Genomic DNA, 14,249 nt, shown 5'->3' on the forward strand with positions numbered 1-14,249 from the left:
GTTTTTCTTGGTTTTTGTTCTTCTTATTTATCAGGCTCTCAGTAATCTTAGTTCTCCCTCCCTCAGTGTTCATTTCAGCCTGTGTTTAGTTTCTGTTCCCGTGTCCCACGTTTCATCGTTTCATGTCGAGTCAGCCCTGTCTCTCTGTTTCCTGTGTCTCCCCAGTCAGCCCCGCCTCCCTCGGGCACTCATGTGTGATACAGAGTAATAAACCTGACTACATTTGCTACACTCTCTTTATTACCTGTTACTTTAAAATTCATACACTAATTATGTCTGCCCATCTCTCTAATGTGAAGGTCAAAGGTCAACATCCCAGTGACATAAGAATAATCCCAAAGGGGCAAAGGCAGCGGTTAATTTAGCACATTTAGCATTAAGGGTACAGCAAGGATATACTTTTACTTATTGTGGCAGGGGTGTGGTCTCTGGCCTGCTGCAGTGGAGGCTGGTGGCGGGACGTTGGACGGCACAGGTGAGGGTGATGGCGCTCATGACTCTCCCCTTTATAGTGACGGAGGAGACTGGCGTGGGGGAAGTGGAGGAGAGAGCTGGTTTCTGGCTACAAAGACGGCGTCAAACCAGAAAAGATTCCTCGTGGTCAAATAATGTGTCAATCACCTGTGAATCAAACTGTGTGTGGCTCAGTTCATGTCACAGTGTTGTTTAGTATATCTTCACTTGTCTCACTCTCCTTCTGTTCTGTCCATCAGGACGATCCTCAGCGCTTACACAGATCCTCCATCGATGTTTTGGATCCAATCAGTGATCAGTTCTACGAGGAGGCCTGGATGTTCACCAGCGCTTGCTACACCTCCATCTACCAGAAGGTGAGTGTACTCCTTTGTACTCAGATTAACATTTTACTTCTTAAAATACATTTTCATATATGAGCTTTCTATTATTTCATGGGCCATTTAATCAATATTAAAATTACAAGCATATCAACAAAGGTGAAGCTGGTTTTTTCCACTTGCTGTCACACAGTCATGGAGGAATACAATAAATACATAATCAGTCATAGATCCTGAACAATGACATTAAAAGAAAGTCTGTGGCTCTAAAAACTAAACAGTATAAAGACATGCTCCAAGCTGCTGTTTCTCTCCTACTCCTCTAGGTTTTCCACTGTCGGCCATCCAGCGATGCTGGAGGGCTACCTGGCCAATGCTGGCCTACACAAAGAGGTCCCGGCTCGGAGGAGCTGAAGGAGATCCTTGCCTTCCTCGTCAGTTTCCTCTTCAGTTCCTATCCCAACAAAACCTTCTTGCACCTATTAGCTCCAAAGAGGCTATGGTGCCCGTGGAGGTCTGGACCTGAGGCCTGTGCTCATCACGTGGATAGAAAACACTCTGACACCATTCTGGAGGTCTGATGGGACTCTGACCAAAACACAGATGAAATAAAACTTGTGGCTGGAGCTTTTAAAATGACTTTTTCACCTCATAGATTAATGCTCATGATTGCATGGTAGCAAGACAGCATCTCCCCAAGGTGAAACTCTCAGGAGACATTTACTCTTAAACTGTAATCTGGTTGAGACTACTTGAGGAGATCTTAGTAGCGAGTATGTGGATTTAGTCTCTTCACCAACAGCAGACAGACCCATACCAAGAAAGCAGACATGTTCTCAAAGAAAGCCGAGAGCAGAGATTGGAAAAAGCTAAAAAGAAAAAGCTGCAGCTTCAGACGACTATCTGCCTGTAAGGCTGAAAAAGTCCAGTTACGCTCTATTTTGGAAAAGCTCCCAGTTTTGGTAACCTGGACTTTTATTTCCCCTCTTCTGCTACAGATGTTGACTGTGACCTCAGAGGCCAACTGGACCACACAGCTGCAGCAGGAGTGAGGGAGAGGAGTCTTCATCCAGCTTCAAAGAAAACATCCAGGTAAAGTGACGTGGATCAGCGGATAAAGCCGTCTCCACTTTCAAAGGAGATCCTCTGAGAGAGAGACTCTCTGAGCCATTTTAGCCTCAAATTATAGGACTTTATAGTACAGCAACACTTTTAAAGGACAAAAATAACATAAACTGTGACTGTAATACAAACAAAGTATTGCATGTGTTTTTAAAAGTGTTCCTCCGATGGGCAGGATATCACTATTAGACTGTCCCACCAGCCAACTTCAACAAGAGACCACAGCAGCATTGAGTGATCAGCACAGATGTTCCTCTAACACTCAGCATCTGATCCCTGTTGGTCTGTGTGCTTCTGCTTTTGCTCAGTTAGAAACCCTGCAGCAACCCGACCCAAAACTGTGTCTTCTTGTTGGCCTCAACGTTGAAGTGTCAAACGTCCAACATCTGGAAAGGAAACCACGCCAGTGTACTGTGATGTTTCACCAACATGTGGCAGACGCTGGTCCTGCCTTTCATGCTGACATCAGCAGAGAGCCCCGCCTACCTCAAAGCCTCCCCTGTCATGTATTGATCAGGATGATTATGAAGATGAGCGAGTGCAAATAAGACTGTAAAAGTCCACGAGCAGAATGTTTGGATGCTTTCTAATGATTCATGAATATCATGAGAGTGTTTGTGTGTTTTGTCTTTTCTTTGCTGACGTTTGTTACTAACAAAGACAATTTACGCTCTGTGTGTGTTTTCATCCTTACCAGCCGCACTCTAACTGCAATGAAGGAAACAAACTGTAGAAATGGTCGACTCAGTGACTTCATAAAATATTGAAGTGGTTCAGGTAGAGCCAGTTTTTAAATGACCATGAACACTGACCGTATTGTATCTGTACAGCATGTTTTTCTATTAGACAGATTTGTAACAGAGGCCTTGCTCTCAGTAAGTTTGAAATCTTTTCTGATTTCTTTTGTAATCTCTGATCTTTGTGTATCCTGCTCAGTTTGCATGCTGCCTGTAGGAGTTTCTGTCTTTGTATTTGAAGAGAATTCATTGAATATACTCAGCTGCTTCCCTTTGGTGCCTCACACATCACTGAAGTTTTTCAGTGTCCAGTTATTTGTTTTTAATAGCTGTTTGAATTCTCTGTATGTTTGACCCTGTAGACTGTTTAATGGACTGCTCGTCTTCCTGTTTGTAACCACTGCCTGTTTAGGACTAAAGATTTGGATTTTTGACTTTAACACAGCCTCTGCGTGTCGTCCCTTTGTGTCCTCGTCCTCTGTGAATGTGTCACAGATGTTTCCATGATAATAACACAGCTTTCCCACAGTGGCTTGCAGCAGCATTTATTCACAGCACATTTGAGAAAGGTTCAGATTAACTCGATGAGTTTATATTCAGAATGATTCTGACAGTGGGCCACTGTGAATTGTGATCTTTCATCAGGTCAATGTTTAAGTTCAGTATTTCAAAGCAGGAGCTATGAACAGTCATCATGTTGGCATTAGAATTATTATTATTAATCATTATTAATAATGTCGTTACTCATGTATAACTTTGATTAGTATACATGAATTTTATCAATAGTAAAAATAATGAATAATTCATGTATAACTTTGATTGTGTTTTGTATATTAATTACATTTAAATAGAGATGTTGACCCTGTCTCTACAGTAGCATCAGTGTAACATACATTATTGGTCCAAGCTGTCATAAATGGGGAGCCTGATCCTTTATTATGAAAACATGACGAGTATTTTTCTTGTCAGTTGGGAAGAAGTTGGTCTTTTTTTCCTTCTTTTTGCTCAGTTTGTCTTTTCTTTGATAATTGAAACTCTGATCAAACCTACTCATGTTCACAGCATGTAAAAGCAGCTGACAGTCCGTGGCATTGTTGTTTGTAGAGGTGCAGTGTAGTGGGAGCATAAATCAAAAGAAAACAGTAACATTTATGTAATAAAACATCTGAATGAAAATGAACAGGCCCTTTATGAACTTCAAAGGGATCTGAAAACAACACTTTTTAAAAGAGTATCTTGGGGTGTAGGTGGTCAAAATAGAAAACTGAGCTGAGACTCTAAGTTCAATCCATCCATTGGTTTTTACTTAGGAGGAAGAAATGTCAGGCTGGTGCAGGCTGGTTAGGTGCATGTGGTTATCTTTACCTAAATGAGTTCACTTTGTGGCTGCCAGGTTGGGCAGAAGTACCTGTCCCCTGTTAGGCTTAGTTAGGCTGTTCTCTTCTAATCAGACAAATAAGGCGATGACTTTCTGTGAACAGTATTTCTTATAACTCAGCAGTATAATGCATCATAAAACAATATCATTCATTCACAATAAATCAGCAGTCTAATGCAAATCAGTTTAATAAATGCAATAGTTATTACCTTTAGGTTATTACCTTTAAACCTTTAGGAGAGCCGTCTCTGTGCTGTGGTTCACCCTAAATCCAGACTGGAATATCTCCAGGATCTGTCTATCATTCAGAAAATCAGTAATCTGAGTAAAAACAAGTTTTTCTAAGACTTTACTTAAAAATGGTAAGTTGGATACAGGTCTGTAGTTATTAAAATCATTACAATCCAAATTGCTCTTCTTCAGAAGGGGCCTCACCACCGCCGTTTTAAAGGCAGCAGGGAAGACACCCAACTGAAGAGAGCAATTCATCATGTATAAAAGCTCAGCCTCAAAAAATCCATAAAGTGTTTTAAAGAGTGAAGAAGGGATTGGATCTAAAAGACATGTGGTGGGTCTCACTGTGGAGAAAACTTTCTGAAGGTTCTCAGCATTAACCAGGACAAAGCTGTCCAGTGTCTCCTCAGGTACAATCGAGCCCTCAGATGTGTTTACAAACATATCGCGATTAGATAAAATATCAGATCTGATGGCGCTGATCTTTCCCCTGAAGTGGTCTGCAAACTGCTCACAGAGTGAGTCTGTGGGGCTTCTTTGGGAGCTGTTAAAATCAGGGTTAAATAAATGATCTATGGTGGAAAAGAGGACCTTGGGATTATTTTTGTTATTACTGATTATTTTGGCAAAGTATGAATTTCTTGACTTCCTTAATGTATTATTGTACATTTTAAGTTGCTCGCAAAATATTTGATGGTTGATAGTATTATTATTTTTCCTCCATCTCCTTTCTGCTGTTCTGCAATTTCTTTTGAGTTTTTTGACTTCTTCGTTTCTCCAGGGTGATGCATGTTTTACGTTAATCTTTTTGGTGGTGAGTGGAGCAACGGAGTCAAGGCTTTTCTTCAGTTTGCTGTTGAAATAACTAAAAATCAAATCGCAGGATGCAAGTAAAATCACAGGGGGGCATTTGACTAAAACCCTGGTAAAATTTGCAGCCACTTCAGAGGTTAGATAGCGCCTCCTCACAGTTCGCACCGAGGTCTTCCGCTGAATAAAACCGGTGATGTTAAAAAACACACAGTAGTGGTCAGAGACAGCCAAGTCAACAACAGAGGACACGCTGGTGGACAGCCCATGGGTGATGACCAGGTCCAGAGTGTGTCCTCTGTTGTGAGTCGGCTGCGTGACGTGCTGGGTAAAATCCAAACAGTGAAGAATGTTTAAGAATTCTTTTGCTGCAGGGTCAGAAGGATTATCTATGTGCAGGTTAAAATCACCGGTTAAAATTATCATGTATTATTTTGAATGTATGTTTGTTAAAAATTCTGAGAATTCCTTGATAAAAGCAGCGCTGTCTTTAGGTGGTCTATAAATTGTGACAGATAAAACTGGAGGGCTGCTGAAAACAATAGCATGGAATTCAAAAGTGGTAAAATGATCAAATAAAATTTGTTTGGAGGTGAGTGTGTTGTTGGTTAAAGATGCAGTCTCACCACCTCTCTCACCACTTCTAATAGAAAAAGAGAAATTAAAATTTGGTGGGGAGGCCTCAGTGAGAACAACTGGTGCATCCGAGCCCAGCCATGTTTCAGTTAAAAATAAACAGTCAAGTTTATTATCTAAAATTAAATCATTAATAATAAAAGACTTGTTCGACAGAGAGCGTACATTTAAAAGTGCCATACTGATTGAGACTGGTGGATTTTTGACAATAGAGTTGAATGGATGTTGATATTTTTGAAGAGGCCGGAGGTTATTAATGTTTTTGGAGTTACTAGATTTATGATAATTCTGTTGCTCTCTGTTTGTGATTATGACGGGTATTGTGTTGACTGTGGGAGAGAAAGGTCCGAGTCCAGAGTTTTGTGTATTACTGTTAAAAGTGGAACAAATATAGGAGCTGGGACCAGGGGGAACATCAGTCAGTAGCAGACGGATCAGCAGGTAATGTCAGTTTGGGGTAGTGACAGGGCGATGTGCGGCAGTGCTGTACGCCAAATGCCAAATTGGCGGACAGCAAACGGCGTCCCCAGGCGTTGAGGTGGAGCCCGTCTGCCCCAAAAAGATGCCTCCTCTCCCAGAAGGCATCAAAGTTGTTAATAAAACCCACGCCGTGGGAGACACAGGCGGAGGAAAGCCAGGTGTTAAGGCTGAGCAGCCGGCTGAAACGGCCTATCCCTCTGCCACAGGTGGGGGTGGGCCCAGAGATAAAAGCACTCACCTGCAACTGACCAAGGAGGCTGAAGAGTTGGAGGAAGTCCAACTTCAGCAGCTCAGATTGCTGTTTGGGGATGTCATTGGTGCCGATGTGGATGATGAGCCGGTTAACCTGTGGGTGGGACGCCAGAATGTTGGGAATTCTGTCCACTATGTCAACAACAGTGGCTCCCGGGAACGACAGCGTGAGCGTCCCCCTCATCCGCACGTTCCTGATGATGGAATCCCCGAGGACCAGCGTGGAGAGAGGAGGTGCCACCGGGGGCTGTTGGCCATCTGAGACGTCCGCGCCGCGACACCGGGGGTGTTCAGATGGAGATGCGCCAGCCGGACTGCGTGAGTGACTCCCAGGTTTAGCTCTGACTCTACGCTCTGCTGAATCCTTTGAACCTGCTGATCAGTAAAGCTCTACGTGCTGCAGCAGATTGACCTCATCTGTGTTCACAGGTGTGGACCTCAGCGCTGAGGTGCAGGAGACTTTCATTCAGTTCTCCCTGCAAACAGCATCCAGCCTGGAAATACTGTCATCTTTCCCACAAATGGTGCTCTTATCTCAGAGAAGAAGTCTGATGTAAATAACTGCAATCAACAGTGATGTTCTGCACAGATCACTTTTCCATTTTGCTCTCTAGATGAGTCCCAGCTGCCTGACCTTGTGTCCAGGTGATCGTCTCACTGAGGAGCTTTTGTTCTGAAAATCTCACGTCCATCACCTGTTTCCTTTTTACTATCTCTGCTCTTTCTTTATTCACAATGCTCATAATATCACACAATTATATTCATCACCTGCATGTTTTTATCCAGCTGCTGTTAGAACCAAACAAATAAAAGGATGAAAAGCCTGAAATCCTTTGATTTATTACATTTGAAACAAATATGAGAGCATCCCTAACAGCACAGCTGAGACCTTTGTTTTAATCAAGCCTTTGTATCGACACACTTGTAAAGATTCATATACAAAACATAATAGAATAAATCAATATAAAATACACATAATCACAAAAATGCAGCCATGTTGTGAGTTTGCATCTAAAACATGCATGTTTCCCTTTGTACAGGCAGATTTACAGCAGACAAAGCAACACGCTGATCGACTTTGACCGCTGCAAAAACAAAATACCCACCAAGTCTGAAGTCGATCAGAGGAACTGTTGACAGACTGACAGACAAACAGATGCTTGATTCATTAGTGCGATTAAATGTTCTTCTTTAGCAGCATCACTTCATGTGTTTGTGTTCCAGGAATAAAGGTCTGTTTAAACTGGACGTCTCCTCAGCATCACTCGTGCTGTCATGGTTTCAAAGCTGTGCAGAAAGAATCTGAGGGATGATACAGAGGTGACCAAAGTTACAAACATCCAGCTGTGCTGCAAATGTTTGCAGAGCTCCAAACTCTTTGGCTTTCTGCAGAGCAAGTATGGAAGAAGCACCTGAGCTAACTTCAGTTTAGACGATATGAGGAAAAATGCTGCTTCCCAAAGTTTCCTACAAGTATCCAGTTTATATTTAGAGAAGCGAAGGCTCTTTATCCTGACAACTACTCCCTGGTGGATCCCTGTCCTGTGACAGCAGCAAAGACTGTGTATCAGTATCATCAAAGCCACTTCAATAACCAGTGTTTAAAGCTCTCTAGCAGATGGACTTCAGTGGCAGCAGCCTCTGTCTGCTGTGTACAGAAGGTTCTCTGATGAAGCACACAGCAGATGCTGCACTACAACAGCAGCAGCAGCTCAGCTTCAGTTTGCTTCGACGCCCTTTTTGACCTGTGAAACAGCAGAAAATGAAACATTTCAACACCCGTTTGTTAGCGTGAGCTATTCTGCTGTTTTTCATCATTTCACAGGTGAAATAAAATCACATTTACTTCCTGTAGGAGTGATCGTGTCCAGCCTGACTGAGACCATGTGCTCCATCCTGCACAGATAATAAACCTCTGACATGAAGGGCTGTCAAGTAGTTTTAGACAAATGGGGGTAAAAGAGACGTTAAAAGCTTAAAGAGAAACTACATTTTCTAAGAACTGTCTGACGTTCACCTCTCACACAGTGGATACGATTCTGCCGCTGCAGGAATAATCTTTGTGCTTATGAAACTGTCCATGTGTTTGCAGAAAATGTCACATGTTCAAAGCCATCCCAGCACCTGGGGTTTGTATAAGTGCAGCTGCTGGTGGGGAGATAGTCTCACTCTTCTATATAAAGAGTCAGCAGGCAGCAGATCTTCATCTGTGATCTCCTCCATCATCACGTCTTCACTCTTCAGCAGCTATGGCTTCACTTCGTGCCCTTGTGGGAGTGGTGCTGTGCTCCTCATGGTTTCTGCTTCTGCCTCAGGCGGACTTTGATTTACAGAGTCATCCATAATATTTTTTATTTTTTATTTTACTGCCCATCTATTTTCATACAAATGTCTCCGTCTTATGGAAAAGGGGTGGAGCTTATCCAACGAGGACAGGCAGGGCCCCCCCAGACAGTTTAGCAGTCTATACAGGAGGCTGACCTTTGCAACATGTACTTCTATAATGACTTCACCATTTAGGTTATTTGGTTATGTTTCACCCTGGATTTTGTGTGATAATATTTATTTTGTCCACTGATTTAAAAACAACAAACTATATGAATATAAAACAGAGTGAACAACAAAACATCAGCTTTGGAAACTTTGATGTAAAATTCTGCAGTTGTTTTCTCAGATATAGCATAAATCAAACTAACATACATCAGTGTGTTATTAATGTGCACACACACACACACACACACACACACACACACACACACACACACGTGTTACAATAAACAGCTCTTATGCTTCTGTATGATTCTCAGTGCTTTCCATTTGCGTGTCCACAGGTTGCTGTAAGTGGTGCTTGACTGCAGTTTGCTCTCATTTCAAGTGGTTTGCTGTCACAAAGCCAACAGGAAGTCCGGCCATGGTTGAGCCAACTGAAGATGGGTTGAAGGTGGCGTCCTCGTTTCCTCTGTGAGTGCGAGAGGACAGACAAAGCAAACACAGTTTGGACAGCATTAAAATATTTACACTGATGATTAATGTTGTGTCTTTGCACCTGTAGCAATACATGTTGGAAAATGGAGACTTTAGCCACCAAGACTGACGTGCCTGGAAACTTCCCTGTGAGTACGCCCACAAAGACAGGAAACAGTTTAGCCACCGCGGTTAATCCTCCATCATCATCATCCAGTATTTTTCACATCTTTTCTTCTGCTGTTTCCCTTGTTGTCAGTCACGGGTTTGTGACTGAAATGCGTGTGGTCGACGGGAAGCCTGACGAGTACGGCCTGAATCATTCCATCAACACCGGACGGAGTGAAACCTTTGTTGAAAACAGATTATATGGTAACGTTGCATTTAGCTTCAGTAAACTGTGAAGTTACAGCAGCAGATTTACATCACGTGGCTTCACAGGAAGTAGTCTGGACCTCAGCGCTGAGGTTCAAGCAGCTCTGCTTGCAGACGGCATCCTTCCTGAAAATGTTCTTCATCTTCCTCAAACCAGAACTTTTACATTGGTGCTGAAGTTCTATATAAAAACAGCCTGAAATACAAAGTGATGTTGTGCACTGATTACCTCACACTTTCCATGTTTCCTTCTACAGAGGAGTGTCCGCCTGAGTGTTTTGTCTGATCTGTTGTTGATCGTCTCATTGACACTGCATGCAGATCTGACACCAGGGCTGGACTGGGACAAAAAATGGTCCCGGGCATTTTGACTGGAGACCGGCCCCCCAGGTATTAAAGGAAAAACCATAAAGCCTTTGAATGAAAACAAACGCTGTTGTCACAGTGATGGACGCTGTCTTGTTGGTATATATCCATCAGTCTAATAAACTTAAACCTGCACCATCCTCCCTGTCCTGGTATTCTAAACAGGAAGTAGACTGTTGGTCGAGTTAACCTCCTGAACATCTACAACACACGGTGGAAACCTGACATTAAGACAGAGACTAGAGGTGAGACATGATCATTGCTGATTACTGATGACAGATTTAGATATGTTTTCATAAACCTTTCATTTGCCACATCAATAAACAGCACGGCAGGGCAAAATATGTTTTCTAACATGGCAACCTTTAAAAAGTGAAAGGAGACAGAAAGACAGCTGAGAAAGAATCAAACTGACTTTTTGATGCATTTTACACACAGTACTGGTGCAGAATCTAGAAAATGTGGGAAACACTGGCATCATATGCAGTACTTACTTCTGAAGAAATTATGATGGGACCCTAAAAAATGACTATGTACAATAATGGATTTCTATACATTTTACATCAGGTGAAAACGTTTGTTGTAAGATTCAGATAATTATTTATTAAAAGTGAGACATTTTAAATGAGAACAAGAAAGAAAAGTATGTCTTTGTGCCCCCCTCTCCCTGTTAATGCCCTACCTGCCCCCCTGGCAACACTTTGCTAGACCCGCCCCTGCACAGTTACCAGCTGTCAGCTACACAAAAAGGATCCTGGTGTTATTTGTCTCTCAGAAACAGTTCATAACTTCAACTCATTTTTGTTTTGTCATGTTTTGTTCTTTACATTGTCTTTCTTCTATATAATTGTTAAACATTTAATAAATATGTCTACAAAAAGATTTTAAAAATCAGACATTTCACACAGACACCCAAATGATTTCTGACTGATGAAGGGGGCTGAAGGTGCCCTGCTCTTGCCCAGCTTCTGCTGCTCTCTCCCTGCTCACTGTCAGCAGCTGGCAGCCTCGGTCCTGCCTGAGACTCTTCATCTATCAGTGCCAAAGAATATGGGAAATAGCAACGCACAACATGCACATTACAAAACAAGCACATGAATCAGCATTACATTCATTAGTGAAGTGCTGACGTTCATTCCTAAACTTTGGGCCTTAATTAACATCACTGTGAACTAATGTTTGCTTTGCTTCTTAACCAGTGAAGCAGCGAGGGGCTTTCTGAGGTTCCTGCTCGTAAATGCCCAAAATGAGTCGAGTATTTCTCTGCAACTACAAACTCTGCTTTCATCAGAGGTGTAAATATTACAGCACTGTGTCAGAGTCACTGAGGCTGGAACACAGAAAAAGGAAGTAGATGTATTTATTTTTAGACTTTATTGCCTGGAACCACTTTAAAAATACGCTTTGGGTCACAATTAACTGCAGAAAACCAGGAATCCACATATGAACATTATCTGTGCAGAGATTTATGCTTCTGAAGGTAAACAGTGAAAACTTGCAGCACTAAATGCACAGATAGCCAGGCGTTTCACATTTTGGGACCATCTGCCAGTTTTCATTTCTTAGGTATTGAAGAGCAGAAATGATTGAATTTTATTTACATGCTTAAAAATGTTTGCTTTTGAATATTATTTGAAGAATTACCCACACACTCAGGCACTGTGGGCCTGTTTCCCTTTGCACAACCGAGTGTTGGAAACGGGCCTTTTCTCTTTAAACTCTGAGGGGCTGTAACTTTGGCTTCTATTGGCAGATTTGCATGATTGACCCTCTTTTTAAAATAGTTTTAGCCAAGAGAATCAAGCTAACATCACTGTTTTTACGTCAGCTCACGTCACACGTCACACGAGCTGTTTCAAGAAAAGTCCTCCTGTCACACAGCAATGCCTACATGAATCACACCACTCTGCTTAAATAATAATAATAATGTTTAGTGAAGCAGGTGAAGCAAAGGGCTGCTTTTAATAGGCTGGGAGACCCAGGTGTGCTGCTTTAGCTGCTGAGCCTCTCATGCTAGCCTCCATCTATAAGCTGGGATCACAGGAGCACTGCAGTCCTGACTAGATCAAGGATTGTTATTCATGCAGGTGACAAAAGTTTACATTCACAGAGTCATAGGATTGAGCCTGGTTTGAAAAGCAGCTGTTTAATGCAGCTGCTTAGAGTTCACACACAGTAGAAGAATCAGACTTGAGTCACATTTCAAACACTGGAAAAATACTCAGCAAGTAACAATGAAAACAGCACAGACTCAGTATATCCTGTTCAGTCCTGTGTTTGATATGAATGTGCTGTTCAGAGAGGATCTCGTGTCCTCTTTTACAAAGCCTTTGTTTCATGATGTTTGTGTATAAATGAATGTAGGTGTGTTTCTAAGTGTGAAGGAGCCCTGGGAGAAAAGACTGAAGCTTGTGCCAAAGAACAAACAGGAAAGAAAGATCAGCATTAATGAAGACGAGCACAGAAGGAGCCCAAGCACGTGTTGCTTTTTCAGATTTCTCTAAAAGTGTGTGTTCATTTGTTCCATCCTTCACAACAAACAACAGCTGACAGACACACATGCACTCTGTGTCACTTCACAGGGGCTGATGAAAGTGGACACAGTAAAGGGAGAGCTGGACCTGCTCTACACATCCTGCACTCTGTTAACAGACTTTATTCTGCAGCATCAACAGATAAAAATATATGAAGATATAGAAACGTTTAACATTGTGACTGTTCACATTAGTGAAGCTGTTACTTTGCTGCCAGGTGGGAAAAGAAGCCTAAAGCTGAGTCTGATTAAACATCTGCTGCACCAGAGAGTTTCATGGCCCTGCTTTATCCTGTGCTTGCTGACCACCTCGTCCTGAAACCTCTTCATCATCCTCACAGTTGTGTGAAGAAAGAGGGAAGCAGGTGGAAACCATCTGTGCTGCTGTGTTCACTTGTGTGTGCGCGTCTATGGTCATATCTAATGTGTACCTACAGACAAACACAAACACCTGGCATTGCACAAGAGTCTCTATGGAGCAACCTGCAGATGTCAGAGATGTGATTAGAGGGTAAAGTGGACTAGTGAGAGCATCTATGTTGTTGTTGTCTGCTGGGGGACAGCATCAGCTCCAGAGATGCATCAGGATCAGCAAACTAATCTGCAAGGCTGCAAGTGTCACTGAAGGAGTTTGAGTCAGTGAGGGACTCAAACTCACACAGCTGGTCAAGAAGGCTCAGCAGCTGCTGTATTTCCTGAGGAGGCTGAGGAAATTTGGTATGTTGGCCAAGATCCTCAGCAGGTTCTACAGCTGCACTGTGGAGAGCAGGTTCTACAGCTGCATCACTGCATGGTACGGCAGCACTACTGCAAACCGCAAACGCCTGCAGAGAGTGATAACAACTGTGGAGAAGATCATCAGGACCCCGCTGCCCTCTCTGCAGAGCAGCTACCATCACAGAGTCCAGAGGAGAGACACACCTCTGCCCTCGAGACGAAGGTTCAGAAGTGTGAAATGTAGAACATCCAGACTCAACAACTCCATCTTCCCCACTGCTATCAGACTCCTGAACAGCTGACCGACCTCAAACTGCAGTTTGCACATCAGGTCACTTTGCACACTAAGTTCATTTTGCACATTAAACTCCATGTACATCCATGTACATCGACATCTGCAGACCACACGTGTCTTCAGTTACTTATTTGTACTTATTTGCTTTTCTTTCCAAGCTCCTTCAACAACATCATTCATAGAACAACTTCCAGCTTCTTTTGCTCGGCTACAGTTTGGATGGATTTGCAGATGCAACAAGACTAAAATGGTTAGGGTCAGGAGGTCAAAGGTCAGAGCTCCTGTGGGTCTGAGGGCGGCCTCACGCTGGAGAAGGATGAAGGAGTCTGACCTGAGCCAGTGTTTGACATGAACACATCAGCACTGCTGTCAGTGAGCCTAACGACAGCCGTTAGCATCATTTCAGTGTTTCAGTCATAAAAACACTTCCTGTCTCTGTGGTGGTTACAGTGACATCATGCAGTTTGTGCTTTGACCTCCAGAGGGCGACAAATCAGCACAGACAGAGAGCTCCATTCAAACTTTGCTGCCATCAGGAATAATTCTTCAAATATAA

The 14,249-nt window shown here is 42.7% G+C and overlaps 1 protein-coding gene across 4 annotated transcripts; it reads left to right on the forward strand.

The window, feature by feature from the left end:
* Positions 1 to 601: 601 nt before the first annotated feature.
* On the forward strand, positions 602 to 3,098 carry LOC112434086 (phospholipase D1-like). 4 transcript variants are annotated; one of them, XM_024801918.2, is made up of 4 exons: positions 602 to 830; positions 1,121 to 1,369; positions 1,793 to 1,886; positions 2,225 to 3,098. In XM_024801918.2, the coding sequence occupies exons 1-3, from the start codon at positions 609 to 611 to the stop codon at positions 1,844 to 1,846; spliced, it is 525 nt and encodes a 174-aa protein (XP_024657686.2). In that variant the 5' UTR covers positions 602 to 608; the 3' UTR covers positions 1,847 to 1,886; positions 2,225 to 3,098. The 4 variants fall into 4 exon arrangements, 2 of the variants coding, with proteins under 2 accessions (XP_024657686.2, XP_076745100.1); XM_076888985.1 differs by having other exon boundaries at positions 2,229 to 3,098; XR_013100509.1 differs by lacking the exon at positions 1,121 to 1,369.
* The last annotated feature ends 11,151 nt before the right edge of the window (positions 3,099 to 14,249 follow it).

The sequence above is a fragment of the Maylandia zebra genome, linkage group LG2 (genome assembly GCF_041146795.1).
Source record: "Maylandia zebra isolate NMK-2024a linkage group LG2, Mzebra_GT3a, whole genome shotgun sequence".
Classification (NCBI taxonomy): Eukaryota; Metazoa; Chordata; class Actinopteri; order Cichliformes; family Cichlidae; genus Maylandia; species Maylandia zebra.

Bases quoted from the DNA above. Each gene is read 5' to 3' on its own strand.
- LOC112434086 (XM_024801918.2), top strand. From the start codon at position 609: ATGTGTCAATCACCTGTGAATCAAACTGTGTGTGGCTCAGTTCATGTC. The intron at 831-1,120 runs GTGAGTGTACTC...CTACTCCTCTAG, and splicing joins ACACCTCCATCTACCAGAAG to GTTTTCCACTGTCGGCCATC. The intron at 1,370-1,792 runs GTCTGATGGGAC...CTTCTGCTACAG, and splicing joins ACTCTGACACCATTCTGGAG to ATGTTGACTGTGACCTCAGA.